General features: G+C 38.9%; 1 protein-coding gene across 1 annotated transcript in view; it reads left to right on the top strand.

Annotated features, from left to right (window-relative positions):
• Nucleotides 1-6,214, top strand: part of epha3 (eph receptor A3) — an 80,316-nt gene extending 74,102 nt beyond the window's left edge. The window contains exons 16-17 of the mRNA XM_068746031.1: nucleotides 1,481-1,636; nucleotides 6,109-6,214. Of these exons, the coding sequence (XP_068602132.1) occupies nucleotides 1,481-1,636; nucleotides 6,109-6,214 (262 nt within the window). The remainder of the gene's footprint in view (nucleotides 1-1,480; nucleotides 1,637-6,108) is intronic.
• Nucleotides 6,215-18,849: the final 12,635 nt, after the last annotated feature.

Below are 18,849 nucleotides of genomic sequence, written 5' to 3'. Positions count from 1 at the left end.
TTTGGATTTGACTTTGATTCCCATTACTTGCCTTATTGTGATCATGTTTCGCAATAGCAACATTCAACCCGCTTTACGTGAAACAGAGCATTGGGAATGACAAGCAGAGATTAAACCTGTTTCTTTGTCATCTGCAGCTTCTTCTCCATTCTCATATTTTTATTTCTATATGTACTTCCCTTCGCCATCCTCTTCCCACGCCTACTGCGATCATCAATCAGCACACATCCGGCAGCCTTTACTTCACCTTGTACTGCTGACCGAGCTCTCTAAAGCCCAAACAGGGAATTTATTTTGATTTGATCCAATTGAAACATCAAGTCTAATCAATTCTAAGGCTGCATTTCGCTCCATGGCTCTCGTACTGCAGAAATCTGTAACTGATATTGGACAGATTATTATGCTGTTTTTGAGAGTAATTTATTTCTTTAATGTGGTCATTATGGAAGTATGACATTTGATTTCCCCTTTGTATTCAAAGTCCAAAGGTGTTTTACTGACTCACTGTATGCAACAAAATCACAAGACAAATCTATGTGTGTGTGTGTGTGTGTCCTTGATGAAGAGCACTCAATACAAGAGGCCTGATTAACACTTGGTTCTGTTTTTCTGGTGTGTACGCTCAGATGTAGTGTTGTTGTTCGATCTGATTATGAACACCCTGGTGCCCATCCTGACACTGCCTCTTGATGTTAACAGCACTCAAATGACAGATCTATAGAAGACAAAAAAACACTGCAAGGCTGAAAGAGGGGCCAACTCACCTACTGCACGGCTCACTGTAAATTGTCCAGCAAATAAAAAAACTACAAACAAGGCAGCTATTTATGTCACTTAAATAGCATTTCATGAGCCCACACGGCCACTTGAAGGCTTCATTGCTCTAAATTCCAGGCTGTACTGAATATACTTAGTAGGAAGTGAGAGGTTCAATGCTTATATACCCAAAACAAATATTTATAAATTTTGTATTAACCCTGGTAAGATTATTTTGTAATATATTCCTTATATGTGGATGATGGCAAAGCAGGGAGCAGAATGAAGTTTAATACAGTAAATGGTGAATGGACTGCACTCGTATAGTGCTCAAAGCGCTTTACATGAGGCCTCACATTCACCCATTCACACACACATTCACACTCCAGTGGGTGACTGCTGCCATGCAAGGTGCTGCCAGAGCAAATTGGGGTTCAGCGTCTTGCCCAAGAACACTTTGACATGCAGACAGTCAGAGCTGGGATTCGAACCACTGACCTTCTGATCACTGGACGACCCACTCTACCAACTGAGCCACAGCCGCCCCAGTATAACGAAAATTTGTACAAATTCTGGGATTTTGTGAATTTGCTTGATGGGCGTATGTGCTCCCAGAGTGCCTTCTGGTTAATCTGAATATATTAAAGTTCATTAACCTTGGGGATTTATTTTTTGTTTATAATCTATTTGCTTATCCTGTCTTGCTCCACATGTGCCCTCTCAGGCCGGCCAACTTGTTATTGGACAGGAGCAGTTCAGAGGTCCCCTCGATGGGGACGATGGGTGACTGGATGGATGGGATGAGGACCTTACCCTGTAAGGAGGCTTTCTCTGGGGTCAGCTACAGCTCTTGTGACACCCTGGCCAAGACCTCGACAGAGTAAGACAACCACACACACACATACACATAAAGCTACCAGTACCCCTGAATTTGAAGAGTTTCTCGGTGAGCAACACACACACACACATTAAAACTATAGAGCGTTTACCAAAGTTGCTCAGATGAGTCATGGTCATTCATAATGACAAGCCTTTAGCATGCTCTCACTGTCGACCACATAAGGAAAAGGTGAACAATTTAAATAGAGGTAAATAAAGGAACAGAATGAGAGAAAGAGAGCAGGATAGCACCGTTAGGGAGCGGGATTAAGAGGCAAACTATTTGAGAATGACAGGGGGGAATTTAACAAGATAAAAGAGAAGAGAGGAGGGCCTTTGCAGGGGAAAATAAAAGCATAGCTATCAAATGCATGTGTTCACACTCAGTACTGGTTAGCATTAAAATGCCGGACCAAGCAAAGAGGATCAGAAAATAAATTTTAAGTCAGTACATTTTGATAGCAATCCAGCCATTCTGGCTCCTCCAAATATATTTGGCAATACCATGGGTTATGTGAAATGTTTTTCCTGCTGTGAACATGACAGTAGCAATAGAAGGTTTTGGGGGGGAGATGATGTGAAAGTCATGCTATTTGTTACAGCATATGCTGCAATGTTACAAGATAGTGCAGCGCTAACAGGGGAGTCAGAGATTATACATTTTGCTCTGACAGTAACCTTCAGTTTGACAAAAGGCTCTTAGATAGAGAATCAGAATATGGACCCAGTCCTGCACTTAGACTGAAATGAATGGTGTATATATCAAGCACAGCGATAGTAAAATATAAACTCAGGATGGATAGTTAAACTCCTACTGAAACAAAGCTGGGAAAAGTTAATAAAAGCAGATTGGTTTTACGTTTTTATATTGTTAGCCTGCTGCTAGTTTAATTGATGTGAATTGGGACTGGTAAATAATCGGACTTTTATAAGTGTTTTGATCAAAGGAGTCATTCCCTGTTGATGGCTGACCCTAGGGCAGCTTGAGCGTGGTGGTCATTGCAAATGGATCCTCTTTCTGTGACTTACCGAAGCCAGTCTTTAACAGTCATGAATCATGGACAGTGTTTGTTTTTTGTTTTTTTTTGTCTCCCTAAATGTACCACAGAGCGAAAAGGAGTTTTTATATCTATATATATATTTGTGCCAAAGACAGCTTCCTGTGTTGACAGCTATACACCTATAAACGGCAATGGCTTGTAACTGAAACATAAAACTTATTATCATGTTCAGAAGTGTGCTGTGATGTGTAAGAACAAAGACACCGAAGGGACAAGAGGAACAATGCAACTCTTTCTTCAAAAACCAAACCAGCTGAAAATGAACACTGGATATCCATTAAAAAAAAAAAAAAAAAAAAAAAGGTATTTAAAATCCACTGGAGTGTCCTTGTACTAAAGAAAAAATGGTTTAGGGTGTGTTTGCTATAGATAGATGTTAAATTGGATATCTCCAGCATTAATTCACTGAATGCTGCAGCTTGGGCATGCAGGGCTAGCTCAGCTACTAGGCTATCAGACTTGGATGGGACTACCGGTATATATTGCTCAGTATAGATTGCTATATTGATTTTGTACTGTCTTAATCCAATCCCTGAAATTCGACACAAGGCTTGGCAATGCTCTGACCGCCGAGGAGCAGGAATCATACTTGACTGCCGAGTGCTGACTCATCTGCTGGAGTAATTGAACTTTGTTTCAAGATGAGACGGAATGGATTGACTAGAAAATACTGCATCATATCTCTGTAGCGTACATTTCAGGTATTTTAAGGAAGTGATGAACTCTACTTAACCTGTAGACAAAAAGGTTGTTGAAAAAGATAAATGCTGACATTTTATTCCTGTTTTTGTTCCTCCCTCAAAAAATGACAACACCAAATTACCGGAAAATATTCAAAATTAGGTTGTAGAAAGAAAGTTCATCTGTTAATCATTTCATGATAGTGGGTGTGTGTGTGTGTTCCATCAGTCAGATTTACACTCATTCCTCATATGTTTTATATTTCAGTATTTCTATGCATTCTTATTCTGTCACGGTCTGTTGTTTACAAGATTCCTGATTCAGATCAAGAAAACATCTTAAAATCATCACTGTTATTTATTGGGAGAACAAATTAGCTAAAAAATGCAAAATCTAACCTCTGCCATGTAAAAATGAGATGTCACACATCTGGGTTGACTCAATAGTTCTCAATAGAACAACAGTAAGACAGGGATTACGTGTTTCTAAATTTAAGTGATGGTTACGCTTTCATGTCCACAGTTTTTAAAACTTTAACTTGTTTTCACAACATATCGGAAACAGGAACTGCATACTGTGTACTTTTTGCATTATAAATAATCAGCTGGATAACTCAAGTGCAAATGACTTCAAGTTCTTCTCCATTTCAAAATACAATGTGTTGCGACTTGACCCTGACTGTGTTGTGATGTGTATCATTGCTTGATTTCAAAATGTCATAGCTTTTGGAATGGTTAAAGGTTCAAGGCCGCATTTCTTCACTGTCCCCATTATGTATTAAAAAAAAGATGAATGAAGAATGATCATATGGTTATGAAAGCAATAAATATTAAATAAATAAGGAAATGGGCATGAGCAGAGTCTCAGTCACTTGGGATTCTTCCCATTATTTTTGCCACTTTTATATTATAAGTATAGTACAGTACTATCCATAGAGCTACATTCCTGAAAATACTTTTCACATATTACTCTACGTTTTAAAGGGATTTGTTCTCTACAGAGTTCCTCAGGTTCAGAGCCACACCCCTGATCTGAGAAGGTTTGGTTTAGTTTGGTTAGTTACCAGTTTATGAAAAGTGAAAATTGCTAACATTCATTTTAAAAGTTGTAATGTTACCGGACCTGGCTGTGTCTCAGTAGAGTGGTTCTGACGGAGGTCCATGTCACGCCGGCCACTTGCCCAGAATGGGAGCCATCCATGGGAATCACTACACTCTAATGTCCAGCTTCTCTCCGCCTCCTCAGGCTCTGGATGGTGGGTGGAGGACCAAGACTCCTCGAAGCACTAACATATCGCCAGAATTGCTGATTGAGCTCTCACTTTCAAAAGGGATAGTTAGTTAATACTCAGTTATAACTCAACAGCTCTGTTTCCATCACTGTTATTGCATCCGGTACTGTCGATTAATATTACATATATGATGAATATTACATGTTGCAAAAATATGAAGTTGCATTTTGAAAAATGCTGATGTGCAAATAGACAGTATTATCAGTGAACAGTAACTGGTTGTAAAGGCTTCTACTGTATGTCATTTGCAAGCCCTTTGATATCTGGCAAGAAATAAGCTGGCCAAAATACAAGTTAGCTTTTGTCTGATTTATTTGCAAACATAATTTACATTGTTAGAGAATGGATGGAAACTTAGCTTTTATTTGCTATGGCAAGAAAAGACAAAAACTCATTTGGACTACAAATTCTAGTGTTTATATGCAAAATGTATCTTACCTGTCTTGTAGCTAACTATCCCTTTACTTTGTAGACCAATTGAAGCAATGCTGTAACTTTTCGCACCTGTAGTTTCTGGCTAGTCAGGATGTTTTTCAGGCATCTGCGCTGTAGAACTAAATGGGTTACTTGCAACTGAATAATACATGTGACCATTTTTGAAGCATACTAGAACATGTCAACGGCTCAGCATCTCCTTTATGATAATGATGCCACTCTGAATGTAACGCCACTGCATCTACTAATACAGTGTTTTATTTGTGACTACAAGAAAGGAAAGAGTCAGATCATTTGCTTTGACTTTTTGAGCAGTGCAATTTCAAGGATGTTGTCAATATATATTTTTCTTTGATAATGTTTCAAATAGCTGACTAACCACAATGCATTACGAAATGCATTATGCATAACACACATGAATTAATATGCTTTAATCTTCCTATACACATGGGTCTTCCTTTGCTTGAATGCATGCATCCAGTGTCTAAAGGTCTTACCAAGTTAACAGATTTTTTGTGATACCCTAAACATGTACCAGTGCTGTTCCTCTCCACACTCTTATCTACCCTGTCAAAGAAATCCAGTTCAATGCAATGCAGGAAACTAGGTCTTTTATGCCACTGTGGCCTTTGCATGCCTCTGTTTCCACCAGTGACAGGATCATAACAGCAGCTGTCAGTGTAGCCCCATAGGCCTGCCTCACTGTTTACTAGTGATGGAGAGCAGAGGCAATACCCCTCCTCCGTAGACCGCCTCCAGATAAGGCAACCATGTCCTCCTGGGATGTGCACTCCTTTGTGAATGACAGATGCATGGGAAAGTGAAGGGAACATCACTGGGAGCATGTCATTGAATGTCTCAGGAGTGTCAGATCCTCCAACACTAACAAACATATTTTTCTCCCCATCCTTCCCTCCATCACATCTCTTTCCCTGATTGTTTCATCTTCCACCCCCTTCCTCCCTTCTCTCTTCTCCTCTCTTCCCTCTCTCTCTCACAAACCAGAGATCTGAAAAAGGTTGGAGTGACTATCGTAGGACCACAAAAGAAGATCGTGAGCAGCCTCAAAGCTTTAGACTCACACACCAAGAATGGCCCAGTACCTGTTTAAAAAGATGAGACCAACAAATACAATCACCAGAGACCCCTCTGTTGGTGTGGTGTAAAAGTGACTTGTAAAACCGGAAATGGAGGAAGAAATTATATGATTCAAATGAGGGCTTCCATTGTTTCTTCTTTCGATTATATAAAGTCCTGATGGAGACGCGGGAAGAGATCAGACCTTCCAGAAAGTTAGCTGGCTTACTCGTCAGCCCTCAATCGCTTTGTGCCCAACTTGAGATGCCTTACAGACAAATAGGAGGGTAGCGAGCTCAGAGATGGGGGGGTCAGTGAGATCTGGCCAAGGAGTCAAACCGGGACTGCAGATTTCGAGAAAAGAACTGAACCACCATCCAGCCAGAGCTTTCCAATATAGGCTATGCCGGATTGCATAGCGATCCCTTTACAGTTGCAAGGAGAGAGGCATGCTCACAATCTCCTCCCACCAAGCCTGACTGGCAGCCTCTGGAATGAAGTGGTGAAACTGCTGAAACGCCTTGTGTAGACGAGCATGAAAGCCAGCAGGATGTGGACTCTTCCTAAGGTCCGAGATTTTGACTTAACTACCTACATCTTCTTTCTCTATCCATGAGAAAAGTTGTTACGGACACACACAGACGATAACCAAGCCATTTTAATCTTTCGCTCTAACATTTAGCGTTTGCTTTTCAGTAGACGCAAACAAGCAATAATGATGATAATCAGTTTAATTGTCTCATTCTTCCGGAAGTCACGTGTACAATGCATGGGGCACTGTGCTTCGAAGGTAAAGGGGTCATAACACGTTTCCCACACAGACTTTACTTCATGGTGGCGTCTATATTCCTGATGCTCATTAACAGATGTTGTTCAGTTATATTCCTTTTTCTTCCATCCAATGCCCTTTGTGTGAACTCTCAGGTTTTACAAGCTGTTCATTCTACTCTTTATGATGAGTGGAAATGGAAACAGAGAATCAAGCAGAGCATGCCATGGCACTGAGAGTGCAGGTTCACAGGGACAGTGGCGAGAAACGGAAAACGAGATGCAAGAAACTGATGGAAGAAATTAGAGATCTTGGATAAGATTAAGTGGTGCCATTAAGGTCAGTCAGTCATGCTCTGGTGCAGAAGAGGTTCTCCTTTAGGTAAGACAGTTTAAGCAACATCAACCCCAAACAGCATCAGGTATTCCTGACTTTTTAAAGGGATTTGTTCTCTACATAGTCCATCAGGTTCAGATCCACAGCCCTGATCTGAGAGTGTTTGGTTTAAACACAGCATACTTTTTTCTAGCATAGAAATAACAGAACCAATAAGTCTGAGTATGTTTAATGCAAAATCTAGAGTGCCTCCTCTAAAAGGATCTGTTCTATTATGGTTTTTTTTAATATTGGACTTTTACTCTGACGCAAGTCTCATGGAGGCAACTGGTTTTTTATCCCTGCCCCTAAAATAGCAAGGGGGGAAAATGGTTTAAAAAAGATGCAACACTTCCGATAAATGATTGCTTACTGAGATAATATCCGAGTACATCGTGTCCAGGATGGGATTTCCTAAAGGCACCTTAGAACTTTGTACTATAAAGTACAGACTTAAAGATGTGGTGATCACTGGTTTTGATGTCACCCGGTCAATCCCTCAATGCAATATATTGCCAGTATTTCCAAACTGGCACTCTGGTACTTTATGATGTTTGATGGGTAATATTTAACCACAACGGTGCTATCTTTAAGCCTCTTCCAAGCACTTACTATAGTACGGAATATTTGAGCACTTTGAATGGAATTGTTATTGCCTTGGGTTTGGACTAAGCTTTGCTTATGGACGGGTGGAATTTGCTTTGGTGCTTTTGGGAAACCCAGCCCTGTTCAGTGTGTCAGTAGGTTGTCTGTTTACTTGTTCGACCTGTGGATACTGCTGTTGCTGCTATGTGTTCAGATTAGCATGTACATAATGTAAACCATCGCAGCGATAGCAACTGGCACCAGATCCCGCTGTATGTAGATGGCCATCCTTCTTTGTACAAATGTTTGTATGTATAAAAGAATAAATACAATTTGTGCAACATTGTCATTAAAAAAGGGACAAAAATCATCCGTATTATATTTTATGTTATTTTGAATTATATTTGTCTGCTCTCTTTTTTTTTCTTTTATACAATAAAGAAGGCAATTATGATTGCATTATTATTTATTTGTTAACATTATACAGCTCAATGTTGTTGTTTTTGTAGCATACAGTAAATTATGTGTCAGTGCTATCTGTATTTTGATTTTTGACTTTAAAACTGGGAAATTTGAGAGAGCAATACTGTTATGCACCCTATATCCAGATCCCTAATTTCTTGTCTCAAACTGACTCGTGTGTTTGTGTGAGAGTTTACGTGTGCAAATGTAGATGGCCTTGGCTACTAATGTAAAATGATTTGTAGTGGAAACATTTATATTTTTATAATAAATATTCGCAAAATATTTTCCAAAAAAATGGATGATGATAAACCTGTGTCTATGTTTTTTTTATGTTATCATGTAATGTTAGCGCATATCTGAAGTATAGTTCCATGTGTTTAAAAGATCAGTGGAAGTTTGACACCCTGACTCAGATATCTTCTTTTTTTTTGGTCAAATTTTGCATTCCATAAATCAGTGTTTTGGCACAACATGCTTTCTCCAGGATAAAAGCCGGCAATCATCTGACTGACATATATAGTACGTCAAACAGATGTTTCAAATCACTGAGTTCACAGGGCAATCAGCGTGAACAGGGAAAGAATCCATGGAAAGGTCATATAGAGCCAAGAGATGTCTTTAACATTGATGTGCTAACAAGAAAAATCTTCAAATACGATCAAGATTACAAGTTAAAAAGAATAAAGAAAACCCAATATAAACATTTTAGAACATTTAAAGCCAACACTTAACATCTAAGATCTAAGATTCACAAAAAAAATTGAATTAAATCCGAGCTGTAAGAAAAAAGAATGAATGACATAAACATTATGCCAAGGAAAAAGTACTGTATTTGGCACACGTACAACAAATTTTAATACGAATTACATACTAATACTAATAATAGTTTAATGTTATATGAAAATCTGGTTTCTTTTGGGCAACCCATTACCCATTAATTTTAAAATTAACTTTTGCTAATTCATATATGTTGACTTTGCATAGTGAGTTTGATGACTTTCATTGACTGATTTCATTCGATGATACACGGAATCCACTATCAATGAAAATGGTAAGGGAAAAGGCCAGTCATTTCTTTCTTTGAATGTTTTTTTGTGATTTTAGGTTTTTCAAAAAAATACTCAAATGTGCACCACTGAACATCTGATGGGTTTTGCAGAAGTAATAGTGGCGCTGAACAGTTATCACTATTTTACACTTGATCTGTCTGTATGACCTAGAACACTCTGTCACCAAATGTTCCCATACCTATGCTGACCCATTTCCGACCCCCACTCTGCTTTCCTGTCCACTCCTAGAAATGCATTTAGTTCCCCCGTCATCCGTAGTTAAAGTTTATTCCTTCTGTAATTGTAATGTGGAACAAATGCTTTTTCATTTTTTTTTTTTATTTTTTTTTTATTATTTTTTTTTTTATTTTATTTTTATTTGGAGAGATAGGAAAGAGTTATTGTCGCTCTGCTCAATGTTACAAAGCTGACACAATCCACATATTCCAAGGCAGATGTGCACAGAGAAAAGAGGACACTGCCCTTCCCTATGGAGGAAATGATGAACACAGTATTTTTTGACAATGATACCAATTGCATCGTATTTTTACTGAAACCACTAGGGTGGTGGCTAAGACTAAGTGAAGGTGGAAGTGGCGGAGTTGTAGCCAGGGATAGTTTAGATAAGATGAAGCCATACAGAGGAGGACAGAAGGCAGGAATGCTGCCAAGGAGATAACAACTTTACATGCAGCAGCATAGGAACATGGCAGAAGATTAACCAGCACAATTTGTCATCTTGTTTGACAACATGCTGATGAAGTGGCTCCCCGAGCTGCTATTGATACAGAAAGCACGGTTCCATTTGGAGAGTGATGATAATGAGAAAACAAAGCCATGGTGTGTAAAATCCATTTCCCATTTTGAGCAGGGCTAATATCCAATCATCCAAAATATAGCTCCATCACTGACGGTTCACCTGAAATGTATTTGTTACATATTTTTCGTAGGCCGAACCATCACCTCAAGGCTATTCCTGTGTAAATAACAAAGAAAACAAACAAACAAACATCATTACGCTGAATTGAAGAAATGTATTTGTAGAAATGTGTCCATTTTGATTCTGGCTTAATGTGAATTATTATTATTATATATATATATTTTATATTATTATTATTATTTTATTTACAGTGGACAATATTGTATAATCAGATTCCATAATAATAATTATGGCCAGCCCTTGATTGTCTCTTGTTTAGTAAAATTTGTTTATTCACTTAAACAAAGTTAATGGACACACGCTCAATTTTTCATTTTGAAGAATGCGCAGGACAGTGGCCTAAATTCCATCATCGCTATGTCTTCACCCTTTGAAGCCTCTTCTGTGGCCTCATCCCTCCAACTCCTGCGTCTCCTCTCGGCTCCCACTCAACTCCTTGTAAAAAAGAAAAAGTGTTGTCCAGCTGTGTGCAGCTGCTTTGCAGAGCCTGATGTCATGTTGCAAACTCATACTGCTCTGTTCAGCCACCCTTGATGTGAGAATGTCATCCTCCTATCCTCACTTCCTGGGTTCGAGGTCCGTGATGAAAGATCAGCATGCCGTGTTGATTATGTTTGTGGCAAAACATTTTTTTTTTCTGTCTGCAACAGTCGATTGTGGAAATAATGCTTTTCCTCCCCTGTCACTTAAATAAACGCAAGGCAAGGCAGTGCTGCCACAAAGACAACTTTATACGTACACATGTGCGATGCAGGGAGCACTAAGCTGTCACAATATTGTGCCACACACACACACACACACGCATGCACACATAGATGGATGTTGGCTGTTGGCTTTTATAATGTCTGTCCTCTCTATGGAACTTGAGATTACTCTGACTCTTCAATCATTTTATTACCAAAGTAACATACAGTGTTATTGTTACAGCACACACACAGGTCCCAGGACTGCAGTCCTCTAGCCGCTTCTGTCATTATAACAAATGGTGTCATCACAAAGGGAAGTGAAGCTATCATCACAGCTTCCTCAGCGGTGGTGGTGTGACGGGGAGACGACTACAGCATATTTGTCTTTCTAAGTGGAAAGAACAGGATTATTTTCATCAAACCTAGTCCCATTTAAAAATGCTGTTGTGTTCTGGATGAGGAAAATAAAAATAAAAAATTGCAGAACCATTCATTCATTTTCTTGAAAATCACAAAATCAAAGATCAGTAATCATCTTCGTTTTCAGCCACTTATCCGAATCCAGGTCATTATCCTATCTGATATCGGGCAAGAGGCAGGGTACACCCTATATAAGTCACCAGTTTATGCAGGGCCACACATAGACAGACAGAAACCCATTCACTCACACCTACAGTCAATTTGGAGTAATCAGTTCACCTAAGTTGCATGTCGGGAGAAAGCCGGAGATCCCGGAGAACCCGGAGAGAACTCACGCAGACACATAGAGAACATTCAAACTCCTCACAGAAAGACCCCAGGTGGAATCGAAGCCGGGACCATCTTGCTGGGAGGCAACAGCGCTACCCACTGCACCGCCAGCACGATCACTCAATTTGAATATGTTTGCTCAGTTTGTTGAAGTCAGAATCGTATAAACTGCATATGCATATTTTATATATATATAATATATATACATCGCTGCTGATGGCGGTTATATTGAGTAATGTTGATTGCATTGAAATGACTTCAACAATATGACCAACAAAAGATTATACAATTCAATTACAAGTTTTGCAAACCCTACTCTGGAGCACAGCCCAGAACCCCATATGAAGATCAAAGTAACTGTAACTGGACCTGAAGAGTGCTATTACCACTCTGTCTGTTCATGGTAATGGTTGACGCAAGGCGATAGAGCCGCCCGCCGGTCACGCCTGCTGTTGACACCATTGTCCATAGCGAGGAGAATTGATTTTCCATGGAAGCTGAGTGATGTGGAGAGACTGCTGGCCCTCTGATGTCAGCACTCTGTTATCTCTCTGCCTTTTCTCTCTATCATCTCTGGCATCCTTCATTCTCAGTTTAATCCAATTTGTTTGTCTTCCTTTTTTTTCCTCACTTTCTATCAGCCCAGTTCAGCATATTTTCTTTGCTCTCACTTCCTGTCATTTTTAATTTTAATGGCATTACATGTTTAGCGCTGTTCTGATTCTCTCTCTCTCTCTTTCTCTGGAGCAGCAGGCAGGATGATTACACGATGAGATCACAATGCTATATATGAGCCAGGTTTCCACTGCAGTCACACTCTGCATCATTCACATGTATGCATTGAATTGCACAGCCCTTTCGTATTTTAAGTACTCCACATCCAGCGCCTACACACAATGATATATGCATGTTAAACTATAACAATGTTGACACAGAGCATATTGGTAAAACATAAAACATTCAGGAACACAGTATTTAATTTGTGTTTCAGATCACCTAAGCCGATCTTTTAACCTTGACTAGGGGGGGGGGGGGTTCTCTGTACTTAACCACAGACTGGAGTCTGGACTCGGCCGCTGGTGTTAGAGTCCTACACTATGCATGGCTGCCATCCACCTCAACCACCGTCCTGTGATTGAAATGCAGACCATGAGTGCAATGTTTCATTTAATGATATAAATGCTGTCCCTGAACTTAATCCAATGAGTGATTATGTTTCCCTTTTAAACATATTTGCTGCTGCAAATCAGCTCCATTTAGACGTAATTTCCAGGAGACAGGGTTGAAATGACAAGCTGCAATGCATCTGAGCAGAAAATATACAGTATTAATATATTTCATATAAAAACAGCATTTAATATACTCCAACAGATTAAGCATACTTGCGTAAATTCATGTGAGCCATGACTTCCACTTGTTCATCATCCAAAAAGAGGGTTGTCATCGTATGCCAGTATCAGAGACACACATTTCCTGTTAGGAATATATTTAGTAAAATATATTCACATTACAAATAGTCCACATCATCTTGAGTTCAGTGAAATGGACCTTATTGAATCTAGTTATTAAATGTTTCTGCTACACTGTTTGTGGACCTGGACCAAACCTGTGCATGAATCGATGGGTGAGTTATTCTGAAATGTCTGTCTTACTTTGTCCATCTTGCATTTTCTTTGTTGTCCCATCTTCCCATCCACATAGATCGGTGGGATCAAACTCCCAGTTTGATCCCAGGGACGGAGAGCTACATTTCTGTCGAAGCCCCTCTTTAATCCTGGTGTTTCTGGCCCTTTCTGTACCCCCTCGCTCAGTATGACTTGCGAGGCCATAATGGCACTTTTGACTGAGTTCTAGAATATGTCACAGCCAGTAATAGCCAACTTCTTGCATTGTTTTATTTGTATAATGTTATACAAATGTTATCTTTTTTTTTCTTTACAATTTTTGGAGCTTCAAATCCATGGTTTCACTTGTACATTTAGATTAAAGGTCCTAGTTAGATTATTGGTGAAGCTTAAATCAGTTATTTCTTTGTTTGTTTATGTTTATACACTGTTAAATATTGTGACTCAACTAATGATTGGTGGTTTAATTAATGTTATATTTATCTGAAAAATATATAAGTTCAAAGGTTTGAGTCAAATGAAGGTTCGAGATGGTTTTTAAGAGATGGTATTTTCTTTTCTTTTTTCAAGACAAGCTTTATTATTTTAAAATATAACAAACATACAAAATAAATAAATGCATTCCACAAAATTCTGCCAAGTTGTTCTCTTCACCATGTCTGAAACCTGTGATTTCTCTAGAGATTCTGTCTTGTGCTGCTGTGAGACTTGTTCATATTGTTCCCCATCTTGTCTCACATCTTGTTCCACAAATGTGTTTCAGTAAAAATAAATGAACCCCTTTCCAACTGAAGAACAAACGATACTGAAGCAGGAGGTTACCAAGCTGTAAAATAAAAAAATATACAAATAAGTAACCCTTCTAAAAAAAACAAATAAACAAATAAACATAGCAGAAGAGGTGATACTGTAATAAAATCATATCATGTACACTTGGCTGGAAGAAAATTTCAAGTGTCAACTTCACCATTAAAATTAAAGGCAACCCTGATTATGTAGGTCAAAAAAGTGACATGAAGTGACATAATGAAATACAACAAATTACCATTTCGCTCTATTATGTATTTGAGTCAACATCAGTTGGAGCTCAAATTTGAAAATAAAAAGTGCTGCACTGTTTAAATGGAAAGATGTACCTGGTATAAAAGGGAGTACAAATCTGTTTAATTGATTTTGATCCTATCTATTCTGATTCTTATCATTTTATATCTAACTACTCAGCACTCAGAGAGCGCAGACCTCCGCCGAGCAGCTCGTTCTCCTCCTAATTGGATTTACACCATGTACATGGTGATCTTTGATAATTATCGAAAGGTTCTAAATTGTTCTTGGTATCTTCATACACAAATCATCAAACGTAAAAGTGAATCGGAGTTGATGTCGATCTGTAACAGATTTTTTAATCCGTAAATGAGGTTGTCAATATTAAAATTTAATATTTTTTCCTAACATCATTCTGGATCTGATCCAGATGAAATGCGGTGGTGAGATACATGAATGTGCCAAATTCCATAAACATTGGTCAATAATTAACCAAGATATTGAGGAACACATTTTGAAGCTCCATTGACTACAATGTTAATGAAAAATTAAAAGTGATGCAGAAACCAGGATCTCTTCTGGATCATCACCAAAATGTAATAATCTGTTCCTGGTAACATTCTCAACATTTCCTGAAAATGTGATCAAGATCTGTCCAGACATTTTGAGTTATCTTGCTAACGGACGAACGGACAGACAGACAGACGCTGGCGATTACATAACCTCCGCCTTGCCTCGGCGGATGTAATAATAATAAGAGGCTCTCTTCCAACACTGGTTCCATTCCTTTTTCCAGTAAGCTCTACATTTTCTCCTTTTTGTGTCTCTGCATATTTGGCAAATATTGTGTGAATAAAATACTGCAATATTACATGAGCTCAAGGTTATTTTGTTTAGTTGCCAGTTATTTTCTGAAATCTAAAAACCCAAAGACAAAATAGGGTCAGGCCAGTGTGCAATAAAATATGCAAAAAAACAACAACAACAACACTAGTTGTGTCAGTGTTGCAGATGGAGCTGCTGTGTGGGTTGCTCTTCCCAGAACAATCATAAGTTAATCCATTCCGGGTCTACGGGGACTCAGGCCAGGAACCATGACCTAACCCACGAACTCAACACCGATGTGTGCTTATACAAATGTATACAGAGCACTGGGCAACACCACAGTGAACACAACAAATGACACCAGCACACATCCTACTGAGCCCAAACAGTATATGCATGCATGAATGCCTCCACATAGCGTATAAAGCAAGATTTCTATCCCTCTCACATTCTCCGTCTCTCCCTTTTTTTCCTCCCTTGTCCTTATTCCTCTTTCCTCTTGTGTTTCCATTTCAGCGCAGGAGACATGACAAGTTCTTTCCGGCCTTTCCCCAAAGTAAGCCAGTTCAGATTTTACCACAGTCCGCCTGTCAGCCAGCCAGCCAGCCAGCCAGCCAGCCAACCAGTCAGTCAGTCATACAACACTGGTCCAGCGGGACTCTAGAAGAAGGGTCCAGTGACGGGTTAGCCTTTTCATCATTACAGAGTGCTCACACTGAAGGAGAGAATCTGGAAACATAGATAGGAGTATAATAGTATTAAATATATTGCGTTGAAAATGCATGAATATGAAAATAAAGTTGAGCCTTACTTAAAATTACATGGTTTGTGTGTAATTGATTCTTTTCTGCTTGGATCACATTTCCTTTAAGATTAAAATCACATGGCAGATATGCTATGAAGCTGGTCCGGGACTGACTGGTGTAAGGCTGCGCCTGACGGTGATGCCGTTCAGTTTCCCCCTTCCTCGGCTCATGCATGGAAAGTGAAGCTATTTGTCTATGTTTTAATTCTGCCTGACATTTACAATTACCGCTGTGTTTGGTTGCAGCAGGGCCTGCTTTAATAGGGCTGTTGACTGTCAAACTTAGTTAGATCGTTGGTCAGATCTCAGTCCTCCTTTTCACTGGGACTTTATTGCATGTGTGTGTGCTGAGGAGTGGAATGCCAAAGTTAAATTAACGTGCACGAGTCATTTCTCCAGGATTATTATCATTTAAAATCCTCACCTATGTACAGGCAGACTTTTGCAGTCCCGGCAGGGGGCCTTCAGCAACCGGATAAAGCTGATTGCTGCAATGAGAAATTATCAAATTGCTCCCCTTCTGATTATTGTCAGAAGAGAGAGAATGACATTAACAAGCCAAGCCGTGCTGAGTTTTCATGCTCTGATTTTGACTTCCTCTCCAGTTACCGTACATCCATCCAAACAGTTCAGGGAAGTGCCTGCCGTAATGCACTAATGACATGAACAGTTAGCATGGGACAGATAGATGGACACACAGACTCATGGGGACTGTCAGATATGTCGGTATTGATTTGGTAAGATGACACGTTATACTAATGGATGCATTATGTTGTTAATACAGCATTAAAGCAGACTACTGGATGAACAAACCCTTACATTGAGGGATAAAAGCATTTTTGCTTTATTGAACACATGCATAGTTATGTGGGCATGTATGGAAATCACTAAAGCCACGGTGTACTGTAAGATGTGTTGTGGAGAGATTTTAAAATATGTTACAGTTACAAAAGAAAGGATTTACAAATAATTTTAGCAATAAAAAAAAGGTGCAACTGGAATAAAGAAATATTATTTGGATGTGTCCATGCCTTTCAGAGATCACACACTGCTATGATCACACCTCCACAACTGCAGCAGCCCCCCTGTTTTTTTCTTTTGAGGAGACATATTTTTATTAAAGGATTTTAAATAGTAACACCCAAGGATCATGAAATGACAAGTATTTAAATTAGCAACCCTCCGTGATCAAACTATACATGCTTTTACCACCCCTGCTATAAAGATACCATGAGATGGTACTCAGTGACATTCAGACGGTGACTATACTATTAGATAATCACACTAAAATTGATTGATCCTTGAGGAAAAGGTAGAAAAGAACCATGTGACGAGTAAAAGTAAAAACAGCATCGATTATGATAGAACAAACTTTGAGGACACAGATATGTGATCAGAAACTACTATTTAAAACACAGTTTTGCACCAATGAGCATTATACTCTTATTTGTAAGGAAAATGAATTGTTTAATTTTAGTTTTAGCACATCATTGTGCAAGTTCTGGGATTCACACTGACTGCAGCATATTTTCTGCCTTAGTTCATCGGAATGAAAACCTTTCTTGGTACAGGTGTATAAAGATAAATCGTATTTTATTTGTCCTCTTGGACTTACATTAAAAGTCCAAAATCAAACCATGAAATATTAAATTCAAGACAAATGTTATATATGCTAACAAAAAAAAAAAATTTCAGCTTGGAAAACACCTTGACAAACTGAAATGGGGTGAATAGGCTGATTAGACAAACAGATACAGATACCAGACACACATTCTCACACAGGGCACTTTGCCTACTTTCCCTTATAACTGAGGTAAAGCTATCGAAACCTTTGTAATGATGTGATGGTCTGGTAGCGCCTCGGCCTCTTTGGATGGAAAAAGTGAGGCGAGATTCTAGTAAAGGTCCGGACTGATCAAATAAAATGCATCCAAACCATCTAAACACGTCCATCCGTCTCACCGTCTCCCTTCTTAAAAGCAAGGGCGAAAGATCAACAGGACTATTTTCATTGCATTAAACAACGTCAGATACCGTGGTGCTCATAAGCTCTAGAATTGGGGGGGGGGGGGGATGATCTCTTCCTCCCATGTGGAAAGTCCTTCCTCTCTCGTTTTGATCCGGGGAATAGGCACAGTTTTTAAAGTGACATCATAAGATGGAAGAATACATTCAGTGTTTGAGGAACGAGAAGGAATGTGGACAGTGTGAGTAAATGTCAAGGACATTTGGTTCTTATTAAGTCCGGGCCATGCAGTCTGTAAAAAGCATACTTTACTACCTACACAGTTTATGACTAGATCTTAAAAATAAAGCATCATTAGCTGGGATATGAACTGCTTCAGTCTAAAATAATTTAAGACTGAGAATGTAGTTAGTTCTGAAAACCATACATTGGTGTCTGGATTTAAGTATGCTAATTGAGAAATGAAGATAGAAAGCACTTAATTGGTAAATTGAGAAATATGATTAATGATTGCTTTCAACCAAACTTGAATTGTTTGATTTTTCTTTTTTTTTAAGTGTTTCTCTTAATTATTTTTTACAAATGAGGGATAGCTGTACATAGGTAATTAGTGTGGCTAAACTTAACATTTGATCAACATTAACTAAGATCCTTAATATTCCTCTTCGACCTATGCTAAACTGCAGACTGCAAGGAAAGGAACTTTTAAATAGTATGTTTTTTGTAGAATTGTGAGATTGATATTTTTTGTGACAACCTCTTATTTAAGAGACAGATCATTTCAGTTC

Source organism: Brachionichthys hirsutus, chromosome 12 (assembly GCF_040956055.1).
Source record: "Brachionichthys hirsutus isolate HB-005 chromosome 12, CSIRO-AGI_Bhir_v1, whole genome shotgun sequence".
Classification (NCBI taxonomy): domain Eukaryota; kingdom Metazoa; phylum Chordata; class Actinopteri; order Lophiiformes; family Brachionichthyidae; genus Brachionichthys; species Brachionichthys hirsutus.
This window is presented reverse-complemented; position numbering and strand designations above follow the sequence as displayed.